The sequence below is a fragment of the Ascaphus truei genome, chromosome 20, assembly GCF_040206685.1.
Source record: "Ascaphus truei isolate aAscTru1 chromosome 20, aAscTru1.hap1, whole genome shotgun sequence".
In the NCBI taxonomy this organism is placed as follows: domain Eukaryota; kingdom Metazoa; phylum Chordata; class Amphibia; order Anura; family Ascaphidae; genus Ascaphus; species Ascaphus truei.
The window spans coordinates 26,763,391-26,779,519 of record NC_134502.1 but is presented as its reverse complement, the minus strand read 5'-3'; the positions used below and the strand labels follow the sequence as shown (position 1 = coordinate 26,779,519).

The window sequence follows — 16,129 nt, the reverse complement described above, 5'->3', positions numbered from 1 at the left end:
CCCCCGCTGCGCCTCATCCCTTCCCCCTCGCAGCGCCTCATCCCTTCACCCCGCAGAGCCTCATCCCTTCCCCCCAGCAGCGCCTCATCTCTTCACCCCCGCAGCACCTCATCCCTTCCCCCCGCAGCGCCTCATCCCTTCCCCCCGCAGCACCTCATCCCTTCCCCCAGCAGCGCCTCATCCCTTCACCCCCGCAGCGCCTCATCCCTTCCCCCTGCAGCACCTCATCCCTTCCACCCGCTGCTCCTCATCCCTTCCCCCCACTGCGCCTCTTCCCTTCCCCCAGCAGCGCCTCATCCCTTCCCCCCGCAGTGCCTCATCCCTTCCCCCCCGCAGCGCCTCATCCCTTCCCCCCAGCAGCACCTCATCCCTTCCCCCCAGCAGCACCTCATCCCTTCACCCCGCAGCACATCATCCCTACACCCCGCAGCACCTCATCCCTTCCCCCCCGCAGTGCCTCATCTCTTCACCCCGCAGCACCTCATCCCTTCCCCCCGCAGTGCCTCATCCCTTCCCCCCCGCAGCGCCTCATCCCTTCCCCCCAGCAGCACCTCATCCCTTCCCCCCCGCAGCACCTCATCCCTTCCCCCCGCAGTGCCTCATCCCTTCCCCCCCGCAGCGCCTCATCCCTTCCCCCCAGCAGCACCTCATCCCTTCCCCCCCGCAGCACATCATCCCTACACCCCGCAGCACCTCATCCCTTCCCCCCCGCAGTGCCTCATCCCTACACCCCGCAGCACCTCATCCCTTCCCCCCAGCAGCGCCTCATCCCTTCCCCCCCGCAGTGCCTCATCCCTTCCCCCCAGCAGCGCCTCATCCCTTCCCCCCCGCAGTGCCTCATCCCTTCACCCCCGCAGCGCCTCATCCCTTCCCCCCCGCAGTGCCTCATCCCTTCACCCCCGCAGCACCTCATCCCTTCCCCCCGCAGCACCTCATCCCTTCCCCCCGCAGCACCTCATCCCTTCCCCCCGCAGCGCCTCATCCCTTCCCCCCGCAGCGCCTCATCTCTTCCCCACGCAGCACCTCATCCCTTCCCCCCGCAGCGCCTCATCTCTCCCCCCGCAGCACCTCATCCCTCCCCCCCCCCACAGCACCTCATCACTTCCCCCCGCAGCACCTCATCCCTTCCTCCCGCAGCGCCTCATCCCTTCCCCCTCGCAGCACCTCATCCCTTCCTCCCGTAGTGCCTCATCCCTTCCCCCCGCAGCACCTCATCCCTTCCCCCCGCTGCTCCTCATCCCTTCCCCCCACTGCGCCTCATCCCTTCCCCCAGCAGCACCTCATCCCTTCACCCCCGCAGCGCCTCATCCCTTCCCCCCCGCTGCGCCTCATCCCTTCCCCCAGCAGCATCTCATCCCTTCCCCCCGCAGCATCTCATCCCTTCCCCCCGCAGTGCCTCATCCCTTCCCCCCCAGCACCTCATCCCTTCCCCCCAGCAGCACCTCATCCCTTCCCCCCCGCAGCACCTCATCCCTTCCCCCCCGCAGCACCTCATCCCTTCCCCCCCGCAGCGCCTCATCCCTTCCCCCAGCAGCATCTCATCCCTTCCCCCGCAGCATCTCATCCCTTCCCCCCGCAGTGCCTCATCCCTTCCCCCCCAGCACCTCATCCCTTCCCCCCAGCAGCACCTCATCCCTTCCCCCCCTCAGCACCTCATCCCTTCCCCCCCGCAGCGCCTCATCCCTTCCCCCAGCAGCATCTCATCCCTTCCCCCCGCAGCATCTCATCCCTTCCCCCCACAGTGCCTCATCCCTTCCCCCCAGCAGCACCTCATCCCTTCCCCCCCACTGCGCCTCATCCCTTCCCCCAGCAGCACCTCATCCCTTCCCCCCGCAGCACCTCATCCCTTCCCCCCCGCAGCACCTCATCCCTTCCCCCCGCAGCACCTCATCCCCTCCGCCCCCACAGTGCCTCATCCCCTCCGCCCCCACAGCGCCTCATCCCTTCCCCCCAGCAGCACCTCATCCCTTCCCCCCCGCAGCACCTCATCCCTTCCCCCCCGCAGCACCTCATCCCTTCCCCCCCGCAGCACCTCATCCCTTCCCCCCCGCAGCACCTCATCCCTTCACCCCGCAGCACCTCATCCCTTCACCCCCGCAGCACCTCATCCCTTCCCCCCGCAGCGCCTCATCCCTTCCCCCCCGCAGCACCTCATCCCTTCCCCCCCGCAGCACCTCATCCCTTCCCCCCGCAGCACCTCATCCCCTCCGCCCCCACAGTGCCTCATCCCCTCCGCCCCCACAGCGCCTCATCCCTTCCCCCCAGCAGCACCTCATCCCTTCCCCCCCGCAGCACCTCATCCCTTCCCCCCCGCAGCACCTCATCCCTTCCCCCCCGCAGCACCTCATCCCTTCACCCCGCAGCACCTCATCCCTTCACCCCCGCAGCGCCTCATCCCTTCCCCCCCACTGCGCCTCATCCCTTCACCCCGCAGTGCCTCATCCCTTCCCCCCCACTGCGCCCCATCCCTTCCCCCCGCAGCGCCTCATCCCCTCCCCCCGCAGCGCCTCATCCCTTCACCCCGCAGTGCCTCATCCCCCCCCGCAGCGCCTCATCCCTTCCCCCCCGCAGCGCCTCATCCTTTCCCCCCCACTGCGCCTCATCCCTTCACCCCGCAGTGCCTCATCCCTTCCCCCCCACTGCGCCTCATCCCTTCCCCCCGCAGCGCCTCATCCCCTCCCCCCGCAGCGCCTCATCCCTTCACCCCGCAGTGCCTCATCCCCCCCCGCAGCGCTTCATCCCTTCCCCCCCGCTGTGCCTCATCCCTTCCCCCCGCAGCGCCTCATCCCTTCCCCCCGCTGCGCCTCATCCCTTCCCCCCAGCAGCACCTCATCCCTTCCCCCCCGCAGCACCTCATCCCTTCCCCCCCGCAGCACCTCATCCCTTCACCCCGCAGCACCTCATCCCTTCCCCCCCAGCACCTCATCCCTTCACCCCTCACAGCACCTCATCCCTTCCCCCCCGCAGCACCTCATCCCTTCCCCCCCGCAGCACCTCATCCCTTCACCCCGCAGCGCCTCATCCCTTCCCCCTCGCAGCACCTCATCCCTTCCCCCCGCAGCGCCTCATCCCTTCCCCCTCACTGCGCCTCATCCCTTCACCCCGCAGCGCCTCATCCCTTCCCCCCAGCAGCACCTCATCCCTTCACCCCGCAGCGCCTCATCCCCTCCCCCCGCAGCGCCTCATCCCTTCACCCCGCAGTGCCTCATCCCCCCCGCAGCGCCTCATCCCTTCCCCCCCGCAGCGCCTCATCCCTTCCCCCCCGCAGCGCCTCATCCCTTCCCCCCGCAGCACCTCATCCCTTCAGCCCGCAGCGCCTCATCCCTTCCCCCTCGCAGCGCCTCCACCCATCCCCCCCGCAGCGCCTCATCCCTTCCTCCCGCAGCACCTCATCCCTCCCCCCTCTACAGCATCTCATCCCTTCACCCCTCAGTGCCTCCTTCCATCCCCCCACAGCGCCTCATCCCTTCACCCCCGCAGCGCCTCATCCCCCGCACAGCGCCTCATCCCTTCCCCCCCGCAGCACCTCATCCCTTCCCCCCGCAGCGCCTCATCTCTCCCCCCCGCAGCACCTCATCCCTTCCACCCCCACAGCGCCTCATCCCTTCCGCCCCGGCAGCACCTCATCCCTTCCCCCCCACAGCGCCTCATCTCTTCCCCCCCGCAGCGCCTCATCCCTTCCGCCCCCACAGCGCCTCATCCCTTCCCACCCGCAGCGCCTCATCTCTTCCCCCCGCAGCACCTCATCCCTTCCCCCCCCGCAGCACCTCATACCTTTCCCCCCACAGCACCTCATCCCTTCCCACCCGCAGCGCCTCATCCCTTCCCCCCCCGCAGCACCTCATCCCTTCCTCCCGCAGCGCCTCATCCCCTCCCCCCGCAGCGCCTCATCCCTTCACCCCGCAGTGCCTCATCCCCCCCCGCAGCGCCTCATCCCTTCCCCCCCGCAGCGCCTCATCCCTTCCCCCCCGCAGCGCCTCATCCCTTCCCCCCCGCAGCACCTCATCCCTTCAGCCCGCAGCGCCTCATCCCTTCCCCCTCGCAGCGCCTCCACCCATCCCCCCCGCAGCGCCTCCTTCCATCCCCCCACAGCACCTCATACCTTCACCCCCGCAGCGCCTCATCCCCCGCACAGCGCCTCATCCCTTCCCCCCGCAGCACCTCATCCCTTCCCCCCGCAGCGCCTCATCTCTCCCCCCCGCAGCACCTCATCCCTTCCGCCCCGGCAGCACCTCATCCCTTCCCCCCCACAGCGCCTCATCTCTTCCCCCCCGCAGCGCCTCATCTCTTCCCCCCGCAGCACCTCATCCCTTCCCCCCCGCAGCGCCTCATCCCTTCCACCCCAACAGCGCCTCATCCCTTCCCCCCCGCAGCGCCTCATCCCCCGCACAGCGCCTCATCCCTTCCCCCCGCAGCACCTCATCCCTTCCCCCCGCAGCGCCTCATCTCTCCCCCCCGCAGCACCTCATCCCTTCCGCCCCGGCAGCACCTCATCCCTTCCCCCCCACAGCGCCTCATCTCTTCCCCCCCGCAGCGCCTCATCTCTTCCCCCCCGCAGCACCTCATCCCTTCACCCCGCAGCACCTCATCCCTTCCCCCCCAGCACCTCATCCCTTCACCCCTCACAGCACCTCATCCCTTCCCCCCGCAGCACCTCATCCCTTCCCCCCCGCAGCACCTCATCCCTTCACCCCGCAGCGCCTCATCCCTTCCCCCTCGCAGCACCTCATCCCTTCCCCCCGCAGCGCCTCATCCCTTCCCCCTCACTGCGCCTCATCCCTTCACCCCGCAGCGCCTCATCCCTTCCCCCCAGCAGCACCTCATCCCTTCACCCCGCAGCGCCTCATCCCCTCCCCCCGCAGCGCCTCATCCCTTCACCCCGCAGTGCCTCATCCCCCCCGCAGCGCCTCATCCCTTCCCCCCCGCAGCGCCTCATCCCTTCCCCCCCGCAGCGCCTCATCCCTTCCCCCCCGCAGCACCTCATCCCTTCAGCCCGCAGCGCCTCATCCCTTCCCCCTCGCAGCGCCTCCACCCATCCCCCCCGCAGCGCCTCATCCCTTCCTCCCGCAGCACCTCATCCCTCCCCCCCTCTACAGCATCTCATCCCTTCACCCCTCAGTGCCTCCTTCCATCCCCCCACAGCGCCTCATCCCTTCACCCCCGCAGCGCCTCATCCCCCGCACAGCGCCTCATCCCTTCCCCCCGCAGCACCTCATCCCTTCCCCCCGCAGCGCCTCATCTCTCCCCCCCGCAGCACCTCATCCCTTCCACCCCCACAGCGCCTCATCCCTTCCGCCCCGGCAGCACCTCATCCCTTCCCCCCCACAGCGCCTCATCTCTTCCCCCCCGCAGCGCCTCATCCCTTCCGCCCCCACAGCGCCTCATCCCTTCCCACCCGCAGCGCCTCATCTCTTCCCCCCGCAGCACCTCATCCCTTCCCCCCCCGCAGCACCTCATACCTTTCCCCCCACAGCACCTCATCCCTTCCCACCCGCAGCGCCTCATCCCTTCCCCCCCCGCAGCACCTCATCCCTTCCTCCCGCAGCGCCTCATCCCCTCCCCCCGCAGCGCCTCATCCCTTCACCCCGCAGTGCCTCATCCCCCCCCGCAGCGCCTCATCCCTTCCCCCCCGCAGCGCCTCATCCCTTCCCCCCCGCAGCGCCTCATCCCTTCCCCCCGCAGCACCTCATCCCTTCAGCCCGCAGCGCCTCATCCCTTCCCCCTCGCAGCGCCTCCACCCATCCCCCCCGCAGCGCCTCCTTCCATCCCCCCACAGCACCTCATACCTTCACCCCCGCAGCGCCTCATCCCCCGCACAGCGCCTCATCCCTTCCCCCCGCAGCACCTCATCCCTTCCCCCCGCAGCGCCTCATCTCTCCCCCCCGCAGCACCTCATCCCTTCCGCCCCGGCAGCACCTCATCCCTTCCCCCCCACAGCGCCTCATCTCTTCCCCCCCGCAGCGCCTCATCTCTTCCCCCCGCAGCACCTCATCCCTTCCCCCCCGCAGCGCCTCATCCCTTCCACCCCAACAGCGCCTCATCCCTTCCCCCCCGCAGCGCCTCATCCCCCGCACAGCGCCTCATCCCTTCCCCCCGCAGCACCTCATCCCTTCCCCCCGCAGCGCCTCATCCCTTCCCCCCGCAGCACCTCATCCCTTCCGCCCCGGCAGCACCTCATCCCTTCCCCCCCACAGCGCCTCATCTCTTCCCCCCCGCAGCGCCTCATCTCTTCCCCCCCCGCAGCACCTCATCCCTTCCCCCCCGCAGCGCCTCATCCCTTCCACCCCAACAGCGCCTCATCCCTTCCCCCCCGCAGCGCTTCATCCCTTCCCCCCACAGCACCTCATCCCTTCCCCCCACAGCACCTCATCCCTTCCCCCCCCCGCAGTGCCTCATCCCTTCCCCCCCCGCAGTGCCTCATCCCACCACCCACATTACCTCATCACTGCCCCCCCTACACCCCCTCATCCCTTCCCCCCTCTATAGCACCTCATCCCTTCCCCCCTCTACAGCACCTCATCACTTCTCCCCCGCAGTGCCTCATCCCTTCCCCGTGCAGCGCCTCATCCCTTCCCCGTGCAGCGCCTCATCCCTTCCCCCCCTCTACAGCATCTCATCCCATCCCCCCCTTTAAAGCATCTCATCCCATCCCCCCCTTTAAAGCACCTCATCCCTTCCCCCCCGCAGCGCCTCATCCCTTCCCCCCGCAGAGCCTCATCCCTTCCCCCCGCAGCGCCTCATCCCTTCCCCCCGCAGCGCCTCATCCCTTCCCCCCACAGCGCCTCATCCCTTCCCCCCGCAGCGCCTCATCCCTTCCCCCCACAGCGCCTCATCCCTTCCCCCCACAGCGCCTCATCCCTTCCCCCCACAGCGCCTCATCCCTTCCCCCCGCAGCGCCTCATCCCTTCCCCCCGCAGCGCCTCATCCCTTCCCCCAGCAGCACCTCATCTCTCCCCCCCGCAGCGCCTCATCTCTCCCCCCCCGCAGCGCCTCATCCCCCCCACAGCGCCTCATCTTTCCCCCTCGCAGCGCCTCATCTCTCCCCCTCGCAGCGCCTCATCACTTCCCCCCGAAGCGCCTCATCCCTTCCCCCCCGCAGCGCCTCATCCCTTCCCCCCCGCAGCGCCTCATCTTTTTCCCCCCCACAGCGCCTCATCCCTTCCCCCCCGCAGTGCCTCATCCCACCACCCGCATTACCTCATCACTGCCCCCCTACAGCGCCTCATCCCTTCCCCCCCAGCAGTACCTCATCCCTTCCCTCCACAGCGCCTCATCCCTTCCCCCACTCCACAGCGCCTCATCCCTCCCCCGCAGCGCCTCATCCCTTCCCCCCACAGCGCCTCATCCCTTCCCCCCATCAGTGCCTCATCCCTTCCCCCCGCAGCGCCTCATCCCTTCCCCCATCAGTGCCTCATCCCTTCCCCCCGCAGCGCCTCATCCCTTCCCCCCACAGCGCCTCATCCCTTCCCCCCATCAGTGCCTCATCCCTTCCCCCCACAGCGCCTCATCCCTTCCCCCCATCAGTGCCTCATCCCTTCCCCCCGCAGCGCCTCATCCCTTCCACCCACAGCGCCTTATCCCTTCCCCCCATCAGTGCCTCATCCCTTCCCCCCGCAGCGCCTCATCCCTTCCCCCCACAGCGCCTCATCCCTTCCCCCCGCAGCGCCTCATCCCTTCCACCCACAGCGCCTTATCCCTTCCCCCCATCAGTGCCTCATCCCTCCCCCGCAGCACCTCATCCCTTCCCCCCACAGCGCCTCATCCCTTCCCCCAGCAGCGCCTCATCCCTTCCCCCCGCAGCGCCTCATCCCTTCCCCCACTCCACAGCGCCTCATCCCTCCCCCGCAGCACCTCATCCCTTCCCCCCCACAGCACCTCATCCCTTCCACCCACAGCGCCTTATCCCTTCCCCCCATCAGTGCCTCATCCCTTCCCCCCGCAGCGCCTCATCCCTTCCCCCCACAGCACCTCATCCCTTCCCCCCGCAGCGCCTCATCCCTTCCCCCCGCAGCGCCTCATCCCTTCCACCCACAGCGCCTTATCCCTTCCCCCCGCAGCGCCTCATCCCTTCCCCCCGCAGCGCCTCATCCCTTCCCCCCACAGCGCCTCATCCCTTCCCCCCGCAGCGCCTCATCCCTTCCCCCCCGCAGCGCCTCATCCCTTCCACCCACAGCGCCTTATCCCTTCCCCCCATCAGTGCCTCATCCCTCCCCCGCAGTGCCTCATCCCTTCCCCCCGCAGCGCCTCATCCCTTCCCCCCGCAGCGCCTCATCCCTTCCCCCCCACAGCGCCTCATCCCTTCCCCCCCTCAGTGCCTCATCCCTCCCCCACAGCGCCTCATCCCTCCCACGCAGTGCCTCATCCCTTCCACCCACAGCGCCTTATCCCTTCCCCCCATCAGTGCCTCATCCCTCCCCCACAGCACCTCATCCCTTCCCCCCGCAGCGCCTCATCCCTTCCCCCCGCAGCGCCTCATCACTTCCCCCCGCAGTGCCTCATCCCTTCCACCCACAGCGCCTTATCCCTTCCCCCCATCAGTGCCTCATCCCTCCCCCACAGCGCCTCATCCCTTCCCCCCGCAGCGCCTCATCCCTTCCCCCCCGCAGCACCTCATCCCTTCCCCCCCGTAGTGCCTCATCCCTCTCCTGCAGCACCTCATCCCTTCCCCCCCGCAGCACCTCATCCCTTCCCCCCCGCAGCGCCTCATCCCTCCCCCGCAGCGCCTCATCCCTTCCCCCCCGCAGCACCTCATCCCTTCCCCCCGCAGCGCCTCATCTCTTCCCCCCGCAGCGCCTCATCCCTTCCCCCCGCAGCGCCTCATCCCTCCCCCCACAGCGCCTCATCCCTTCCCCCCGCAGCAGCTCATCCCTTCCCCCCCACAGCACCTCATCCCTTCCACCCACAGCGCCTTATCCCTTCCCCCCATCAGTGCCTCATCCCTTCCCCCCGCAGCGCCTCATCCCTTCCCCCCACAGCGCCTCATCCCTTCCCCCCGCAGCGCCTCATCCCTTCCCCCCGCAGCGCCTCATCCCTTCCACCCACAGCGCCTTATCCCTTCCCCCCGCAGCGCCTCATCCCTTCCCCCCGCAGCGCCTCATCCCTTCCCCCCACAGCGCCTCATCCCTTCCCCCCGCAGCGCCTCATCCCTTCCCCCCCGCAGCGCCTCATCCCTTCCACCCACAGCGCCTTATCCCTTCCCCCCATCAGTGCCTCATCCCTCCCCCGCAGTGCCTCATCCCTTCCCCCCGCAGCGCCTCATCCCTTCCCCCCGCAGCGCCTCATCCCTTCCCCCCCACAGCGCCTCATCCCTTCCCCCCCTCAGTGCCTCATCCCTCCCCCGCAGCGCCTCATCCCTCCCACGCAGTGCCTCATCCCTTCCACCCACAGCGCCTTATCCCTTCCCCCCATCAGTGCCTCATCCCTCCCCCACAGCACCTCATCCCTTCCCCCCCGCAGCACCTCATCCCTTCCCCCCGCAGCGCCTCATCCCTTCCCCCCGCAGCGCCTCATCCCTTCCCCCCGCAGTGCCTCATCCCTTCCACCCACAGCGCCTTATCCCTTCCCCCCATCAGTGCCTCATCCCTCCCCCACAGCACCTCATCCCTTCCCCCCCGCAGCGCCTCATCCCTTCCCCCCGCAGCACCTCATCCCTTCCCCCCGCAGCGCCTCATCCCTTCCCCCCACAGCACCTCATCCCTTCCCCCCGCAGCGCCTCATCCCTTCCCCCCACAGCGCCTCATCCCTTCCCCCCGCAGTGCCTCATCCCTTCCCCCCCGCAGCACCTCATCCCTTCCCCCCCGTAGTGCCTCATCCCTCTCCTGCAGCACCTCATCCCTTCCCCCCCGCAGCACCTCATCCCTTCCCCCCCGCAGCGCCTCATCCCTCTCCTGCAGCACCTCATCCCTTCCCCCCCGCAGCACCTCATCCCTTCCCCCCGCAGCGCCTCATCTCTTCCCCCCGCAGCACCTCATCCCTTCCCCCCGCAGCACCTCATCTCTTCCCCCCACAGCGCCTCATCCCTTCCCCCCCGCAGCACCTCATCCCTTCCCCCCCGCAGCACCTCATCCCTTCCCCCCCGCAGCGCCGCATCCCTTCCCCCCCGCAGCACCTCATCCCTTCCCCCCGCAGCGCCTCATCTCCCCCCCGCAGCGCCTCATCTCTCCCCCCCGCAGCGCCTCATCCCCCCCACAGCGCCTCATCACTTCCCCCGAAGCGCCTCATCCCTTCCCCCCCGCAGCGCCTCACCTTTATCCCCCCGCAGCGCTTCATCCCTTCCCCCCCATAACGCCTCATACCTTACCCCCACAGTGCATCATCGATCCCCCCCCGCAGTGCCTCATCCCACCACCCGCATTACCTCATCACTGCCACCCCTACAGCGCCTCATCCCTTCCCCCCGCAGCACCTCATCCCTTCCCCCACTCTACAGCGACTCATACCTTCCCTCCACAGTGCCTCATCCCTTCCCCCCCACAGCGCCTCATCCCTCCCCCGCAGCACCTCATCCCTTCCACCCACAGCGCCTCATCCCTTCCCCCCCTCAGTGCCTCATCCCTCCCCCGCAGCACCTCATCCCTTCCCCCCGCAGCGCCTCATCCCTTCCCCCCGCAGCACCTCATCCCTTCCACCCACAGCGCCTCATCCCTTCCCCCCCTCAGTGCCTCATCCCTCCCCCGCAGCACCTCATCCCTTCCCCCCGCAGCGCCTCATCCCTTCCCCCCGCAGCACCTCATCCCTTCCCCCCGCAGCGCCTCATCCCTTCCCCCCGCAGCGCCTCATCCCTTCCCCCCCTCAGTGCCTGATCCCTCCCCCGCAGCACCTCATCCCTTCCACCCACAGCGCTTCATCCCTTCCCCCCGCAGCACCTCATCCCTTCCACCCCTCAGTGCCTCATCCCTCCCCCGCAGCACCTCATCCCTTCCCCCCGTTGTGCCTCATCCCTTCCCCCCGCAGCGCCTCATCCCTTCCCCCCGCAGCACCTCATCCCTTCCCCCCGCAGCACCTCATCCCTTCCCCCCGCAGCGCCTCATCCCTTCCCCCCGCAGCACCTCATCCCTTCCACCCACAGCGCCTTATCCCTTCCCCCCCTCAGTGCCTCATCCCTCCCCCGCAGCACCTCATCCCTTCCCCCCGCAGCACCTCATCCCTTCCCCCCGCAGTGCCTCATCCCACCACCCATATTACTTCATCCCTTCCACCCACAGAACCTCATCCCTCCCCCGTAGTGCCTCATCCCTCTCCCACAGCACCTCATCCCTTCCCTCCGCAGCTCCTCATCCCTTCCCCCCCTCAGTGCCTCATCCCTCCCCTGCAGCACCTCATCCCTTCCCCCCGCAGCGCCTCATCCCTCCCCCGGAGCACCTCATCCCTTCCCCCCGCTGCACCTCATCCCTTCCCCCCGCAGCGCCTCATCCCTCCCCTGCAGCACCTCATCCCACCACCCGTATTACCTCATCCCTCCCCCACAGCACCTCATCCCTTCCCCCCGCAGCACCTCATCTCTTCCCCCCGCAGCGCCTCATCCCTTCCCCCCTCAGTGCCTCATCCCTCTCCTGCAGCACCTCATCCCTTCCCCCCGCAGCACCTCATCCCTTCCACCCACAGCGCCTTATCCCTTCCCCCCCTCAGTGCCTCATCCCTCCCCCGCAGCACCTCATCCCTTCCCCCCGCAGCACCTCATCCCTTCCCCCCGCAGTGCCTCATCCCACCACCCATATTACTTCATCCCTTCCACCCACAGAACCTCATCCCTCCCCCGTAGTGCCTCATCCCTCTCCCACAGCACCTCATCCCTTCCCTCCGCAGCTCCTCATCCCTTCCCCCCCTCAGTGCCTCATCCCTCCCCTGCAGCACCTCATCCCTTCCCCCCGCAGCACCTCATCCCTTCCCCCGCAGCGCCTCATCCCTCCCCCGGAGCACCTCATCCCTTCCCCCCGCTGCACCTCATCCCTTCCCCCCGCAGCGCCTCATCCCTCCCCTGCAGCACCTCATCCCACCACCCGTATTACCTCATCCCTCCCCCACAGCACCTCATCCCTTCCCCCCGCAGCACCTCATCTCTTCCCCCCGCAGCGCCTCATCCCTTCCCCCCTCAGTGCCTCATCCCTCTCCTGCAGCACCTCATCCCTTCCCCCCGCAGCACCTCATCCCTTCCCCCCGCAGCGCCTCATCCCTCCCCCATAGTGCCTCATCCCTCCCCCACAGCACCTCATCCCTTCCCCCCGCAGCTCCTCATCCCTTCCCCCCGCAGCGCCTCATCACTTCCCCCCCTCAGTGCCTCATCCCTCTCCTGCAGCACCTCATCCCTTCCCCCCGCAGCACCTCATCCCTTCCCCCCGCTGCACCTCATCCCTTCCCCCCGCAGCGCCTCACCCCTCCCCCGCAGTGCCTCATGCCACCACCCATATTACCTTATCCCTTCCACCCCCGCAGCGCTTCATACCTTCCCCCCACAGCATCTCATCCCTGCCGCCTCGCAGCTCCTCATCTCTTCACCCCCACAGCGCCTGATTCAACCACCCCCCGTAGTGCCTCTTCCCCCCCCTCCTGCAGCACCTCATCCGTTCCCCCCGCAGCACCTCATACCTCCCCCCAGAGCGCTTCATCCGCCCTTCCCCCAGTGGCCTCATGTCTTCTACCCCCCCCATGGGCTTGTGTCTTCCTCCCCTCCCCCACATGGCTTCGTACCATCCCTCACCCACTCCCACCACCACCTCACACACTCCCTCCTCTCTCTCCTCCCCCCAGGTGTCCATGTTGGCTGTAGATGAGATGTACGCAGACCTCCCTACCATGGAGAAGGATCATTATTGGGACGACGCGGAGCCCCGCGCTCCGTACACAGTGGGCACCATAACCCAGAGAGATGCCCCCACCTTCCAGGGCTCCACGTTTGACATAGTGTGAGTATCACAGGGGGCTTCTTTCTACCCCACTCCCCCTCTGGTATCTTGCTCTTTCCCCCCCTATCCTCACCCTCTGGCATCTGTCTACCCCCCCTTTGGCATCTCTCTTCCCGCTCACCCCACTGGAATCTCTCTCTACCCTCCCCTCTCTGGCATCTTTCTCCCCCCCTCCCTCCTCTGGCATTACTCTCCCCCTCTGGCATCTCTCTCCCCACTCCCTCCTCTGGCATTACTCTCCCCCTCCGGCATCTCTCTCCCCACTCCCTCCTGTGGCATTACTCTCCCCCTCCGGCATCTCTCTCCCCACTCCCTCCTCTGGCATTACTCTCCCCCTCTGGCATCTCTCCCCCACTCCCTCCTCTGGTATTACTCTCCCCCTTCTGGCATCTCTCTCTATCCCTCCACCCCCCCCCCCTCTGGCATCTCTCTCCCCACTCCCCTCTCTGACATCTTTCCCCCCCCCTCCCTCCTCTGGCATTACTCTCCCCACTCCCCTCTCTGTGTCACGGGAGACTCCTGTGGCGGGTAGGATCTCGGTGGCCGGAACAGCACGAGCGTAGTAGGGGTCACAAGCAGGGGTCCGAGGCAGGCGGCAGGTAGCGAAGTCAGGTAACAAGCAGGGGTCTGAGGCAGGCGGCAGGTAGCGACGTCAGGTAACAAGCAGGGGTCCGAGGCAGGCGGCAGGTAGTGAAGTCAGGTAGAAGCAGGGGTCCGAGGCAGGCGGCAGGTAGCGAAGTCAGGTAACAAGCAGAGGTCTGAGGCAGGCGGCAGGTAGCGACGTCAGGTAGCAAGCAGAGGTCCAAGGCAGGCGGCAGGTAGCGACGTCAGGTAACAAGCAGGGGTCCGAGGCAGGCGGCAGGTAGCGAAGTCAGGTAACAAGCAGAGGTCTGAGGCAGGCGGCAGGTAGCGACGTCAGGTAACAAGCAGGGGTCCGAGGCAGGCGGCAGGTAGCGACGTCAGGTAACAAGCAGGGGTCCGAGGCAGGCGGCAGGTAGCGAAGTCAGGTAACAAGCAGAGGTCTGAGGCAGGCGGCAGGTAGCGACATCAGGTAACAAGCAGGGGTTCGAGGCAGGCGGCAGGTAGCGAAGTCAGGTAACAAGCAGAGGTTGGCAACGAGGAGACTGGAACAGGACAGGCGGGGCAGGACAGGTCCGGGAGCAGGGACGGAGACCGGGGAGCAAGGAACAAACAGGGACAAGCCAGATTACTAGCAAGGGCCTTTACTGTGAACAGACTATAATACAGGTACAGGTACATAAACAGATCAGGAATCAAAGACAGGCATGTGCATGGGAGTCTGACTAGAAGCAAAGGCAAAAGCAACAGACAGGAAGCAAGCTATAAAGGACAGAGACAGGAGCAACAAGAAGACAGACAGGCAGAGGAACCCAGAGCCAACAGAAGGCAGCAGGACACCCAGTGGACAAGGAAGCTATGGCTAGGCAGGAGGTCTAGGCGACCGTGACACTCTGGCATCTTTCTCCCCACCTCCCTCCTCTAGCATTACTCTCCCCCTCTCCCTCTGGCATCTCTCTCCCCACTCCCTCCTCTGGCATTACTCTCCCCCTCTGGCATGTCTCTCCCCACTCCCTCCTCTGGCATTACTCTCCCCCTCTGGCATCTCTCTCCCCACTCCCTCCTCTGGCATTACTCTCCCCCTCCGGCATCTCTCTCCCCACTCCCTCCTCTGGCATTACTATCACCCTCAGGCATCTCTCTCCCCACTCCCTGCTCTGGTATTACTCTCCCCCTCCGGCATCTCTCTCCTCACTCCCTCCTCTGGCATTACTCTCCCCCTCTCCCTCTGGCATCTCTCTCCTCACTCCCTCCTCTGGCATTACTCTCCCCCTCTGGGATCTCTTGGCCCTCCCACCCCCCTCGTTAATGCCTCTTCTTTCCTCCCAGGCTGGATGAGGAGGAGATGCGGTACCAGCATCAGTCTGTGATAGTGGAGGCGACAGAGGAGACCTTCTCTGACTCCTTGTCCCAGCCTTCCACTCCCTCTCCCTCCACTCCCCCTCCCCCTCACCCTACCTTCCCACCCCCTCGCACTCCCCCTCCCTCCACACCCCCTCCCCCTCCCCTTCCCACTTCCTCTCCCCCTCACTCTTCCGATTCCTCTCTCTCATCCTCTTTCCCTCCCCCTCCCATTCCCACTACCTCTCCCCCTCACTCTTCCGATGCCTCTCCCTCATCCTCTCCCCCTCGCTCTCGCCGCGACCCTTCCCCGCCTGTCCCCATCCCCCTCTTCGCCCGCATCTTCCAGGGCATGGGTTCTTCCGCAGCCTCTGACCCCGACGTCAAGGAAACCCCTCTGTGATTGAAGTGACACCCCCCTGTGATGGTAGCATGGGGCAGCCGGTCTCACATAATAAAGGTGAAGCCCGGCTGGCTGCCCCCAAACCGTGTAAACTGGCCGCCTATGTAAGGCTGATTTCGGCCACATGTATGTAATTTTGGGTAGGGTGGGAGAGGGGGGGGGGGGGGAAGAACAGGGAACATAAAATATCCTGTGTGTGTAAATGTAACAGTAAAGCACTTTATTCCCTGTAAGTGTATTCCCCTGTGTAGGAAGTCAGTAATGTCACTGTGTCAGCACTGTAAATGTGACGTGTGCTTTGTGACTGTGAGTTATCATTTCTTTATTTATTTTATTTTTTTTCAACTTAAGTTTTTATTGGGTTTTACAGAGCATACAATGTGCCACATTCCATAGTTTGGTATCACATTACCCATACAAGTACAGCCTCCGTCCCTGTAGGTGCAGGGATAGAGCTCCAACCTTTGTCAACTTGGACTCACAACATTTAAACACTCTACTTGACAAACCTAACCCACATGACTCAGACAAGACAACAGTAGGTATACACAAGAAAGAAAAAAGAGGGAGGGGTGTGTGGGAGGGGGGGGGGGGGGCGGGACGGCCTTGAACTAGTTGTATGGATGTTGCAACCTTGATTTCATCCATGCGGCTGTATCCTTCCTAGGCTTAGAGGGTTAGTTGCCCTGTCATCTTATCTCGGGGCTTGTCCTACCTGTCTCCTAATTGGTAGTGCATGAGTCTTGCCCCGTCATCGGAGAACGCATTCAACTCTATTAATGCAGGATTGTGCCGGCATCTACCCCTGGGATGTCTGTCTGGGCCCAGACTTTTAGGAAATTTGAGCCAGAGTCGTTGACCCAACTAGTCAACTGTTCCATCTGGCATACGTGCCAAATTCTAT

The 16,129-nt window shown here is 66.3% G+C and overlaps 1 protein-coding gene across 1 annotated transcript in view; it reads left to right on the top strand.

Annotated features, from left to right (window-relative positions):
- The window catches only part of LOC142471394 (bestrophin-2a-like), a 31,719-nt gene extending 16,338 nt beyond the window's left edge, over nucleotides 1-15,381 (top strand). Inside the window, exons 4-5 of the mRNA XM_075578200.1 lie at nucleotides 12,748-12,902; nucleotides 14,811-15,381. Coding sequence (XP_075434315.1) covers nucleotides 12,748-12,902; nucleotides 14,811-15,225 — 570 coding nt within the window. The 3' untranslated portion in view covers nucleotides 15,226-15,381. The remainder of the gene's footprint in view (nucleotides 1-12,747; nucleotides 12,903-14,810) is intronic.
- The last annotated feature ends 748 nt before the right edge of the window (nucleotides 15,382-16,129 follow it).